The 1250-nt window shown below is 39.6% G+C and overlaps 1 protein-coding gene across 2 annotated transcripts in view; it reads right to left on the reverse strand.

Moving 5' to 3' along the window:
* The window catches only part of LOC103808735 (cytochrome P450 2H1-like), a 7588-nt gene that overhangs the window by 2853 nt on the left and 3485 nt on the right, over window positions 1–1250 (reverse strand). For both annotated transcript variants that reach the window (XM_009081537.1, XM_009081538.1), the window contains exon 4: window positions 124–284. In XM_009081537.1, the coding sequence (XP_009079785.1) occupies window positions 124–284 (161 nt within the window). The remainder of the gene's footprint in view (window positions 1–123; window positions 285–1250) is intronic.

Raw genomic sequence — 1250 nt, forward strand, 5'->3', positions numbered from 1 at the left:
CTTCCAAAAGATTTCTCCAAATTTAGAAAAATCCAATGCAATTAGAAACTAATAACATGAATAAATATTCATTACTAAAATATTATAATAAGTAACAAATATATTGAATATAACCATATACACCTGTGCCTGTACAGAGAGCTGGAGGTTGTTGTTTTCTTCTATCAGATCAATCAAAGTTAGAAATTTCTTGTCCTCATAGTCAAACCGATCCCCAAAGACAATGGAGCAGATGATGTTGGAAACAGCATGAAGTAGGAATCTGCCAGGGTTGAAGGGTTGCCCTGCAACAACAACCGAAAAAGGTATTTCAGATATCATCCCCTGCCCTGACACTACAGGGTGGTTTCACATCCTCTTGAGAGCCAGAGTTTTACAGTGCTTTGAAAGGATAGTGAAGAGCTTATCCAATTTATTCTTCCCTTCTTGAAGTGAACTAATTTTCCTGATAGAGTGGTTTAAGTATCTCTTTTGTCCTGTTCTCAGCAGAGCACTGGTTAGAGTGCCTTAGTTCAGCTGGCATGTCTGTCTGCCTCACCGTCTATTAGAACTGGCTTAAAGAGTCCCTCAAAATCCCAATGAGACCATGAGGACTTTGCCTGAACCATGTTTTTTGCTTATTGCACTCTGTTTATGAACTCTTATTAGCATAACCTCAGTTGTATAACCCTGTCCTAGAGGTTCAAATACCTGTGATCAAAGTCTAGTTTCGATAGCACAGCTGCATAAACCTCTAAGAAGGGAACTATGGTGTAAGAAAAAAGCAAGATTAGACCCAAGAAAGAAAGGAAAGGTATAATTACACACATTGATAGGGTGTGTCTCAAGGTTTCAAGAAGAGAACAATGTGAAAAGGCAAAAAAGTCTTGAAAGAAAAACAAGGAGTCAGAAAATGTCAACTTGTCAGCATTGGGGACCAGCCTGTTCCAAGGGGGAAAGGCACCAACCCTTCTCTGCTTGATGGGTGACACCCTGGCCATTGAAGACTCAGCATTAATGTCTCACCAGAGGTGGTGAGTATACTAATGCTGAACCTAGAAGATAATAGTTATAGCTATTTATAATTTGCATTAAGGGCAAATAATGGCTTTTTATTTTCAGTGGTATATATCTTGCCTGCAAAGCCTTTCAGTACACAGTAAAAGATGCTGTAACAAGGTGAGGCAGAGTTGGAGGCTTGCACAAGGGTACAGTATTACCATGCCAGTCAAAGGGTAAAAGCAATGCAGGTGAGAGTGTTTTCTCTGGTT

This window comes from Acanthisitta chloris, unplaced genomic scaffold, assembly GCF_000695815.1.
Source record: "Acanthisitta chloris isolate BGI_N310 unplaced genomic scaffold, ASM69581v1 scaffold8129, whole genome shotgun sequence".
NCBI classification, from domain to species: domain Eukaryota; kingdom Metazoa; phylum Chordata; class Aves; order Passeriformes; family Acanthisittidae; genus Acanthisitta; species Acanthisitta chloris.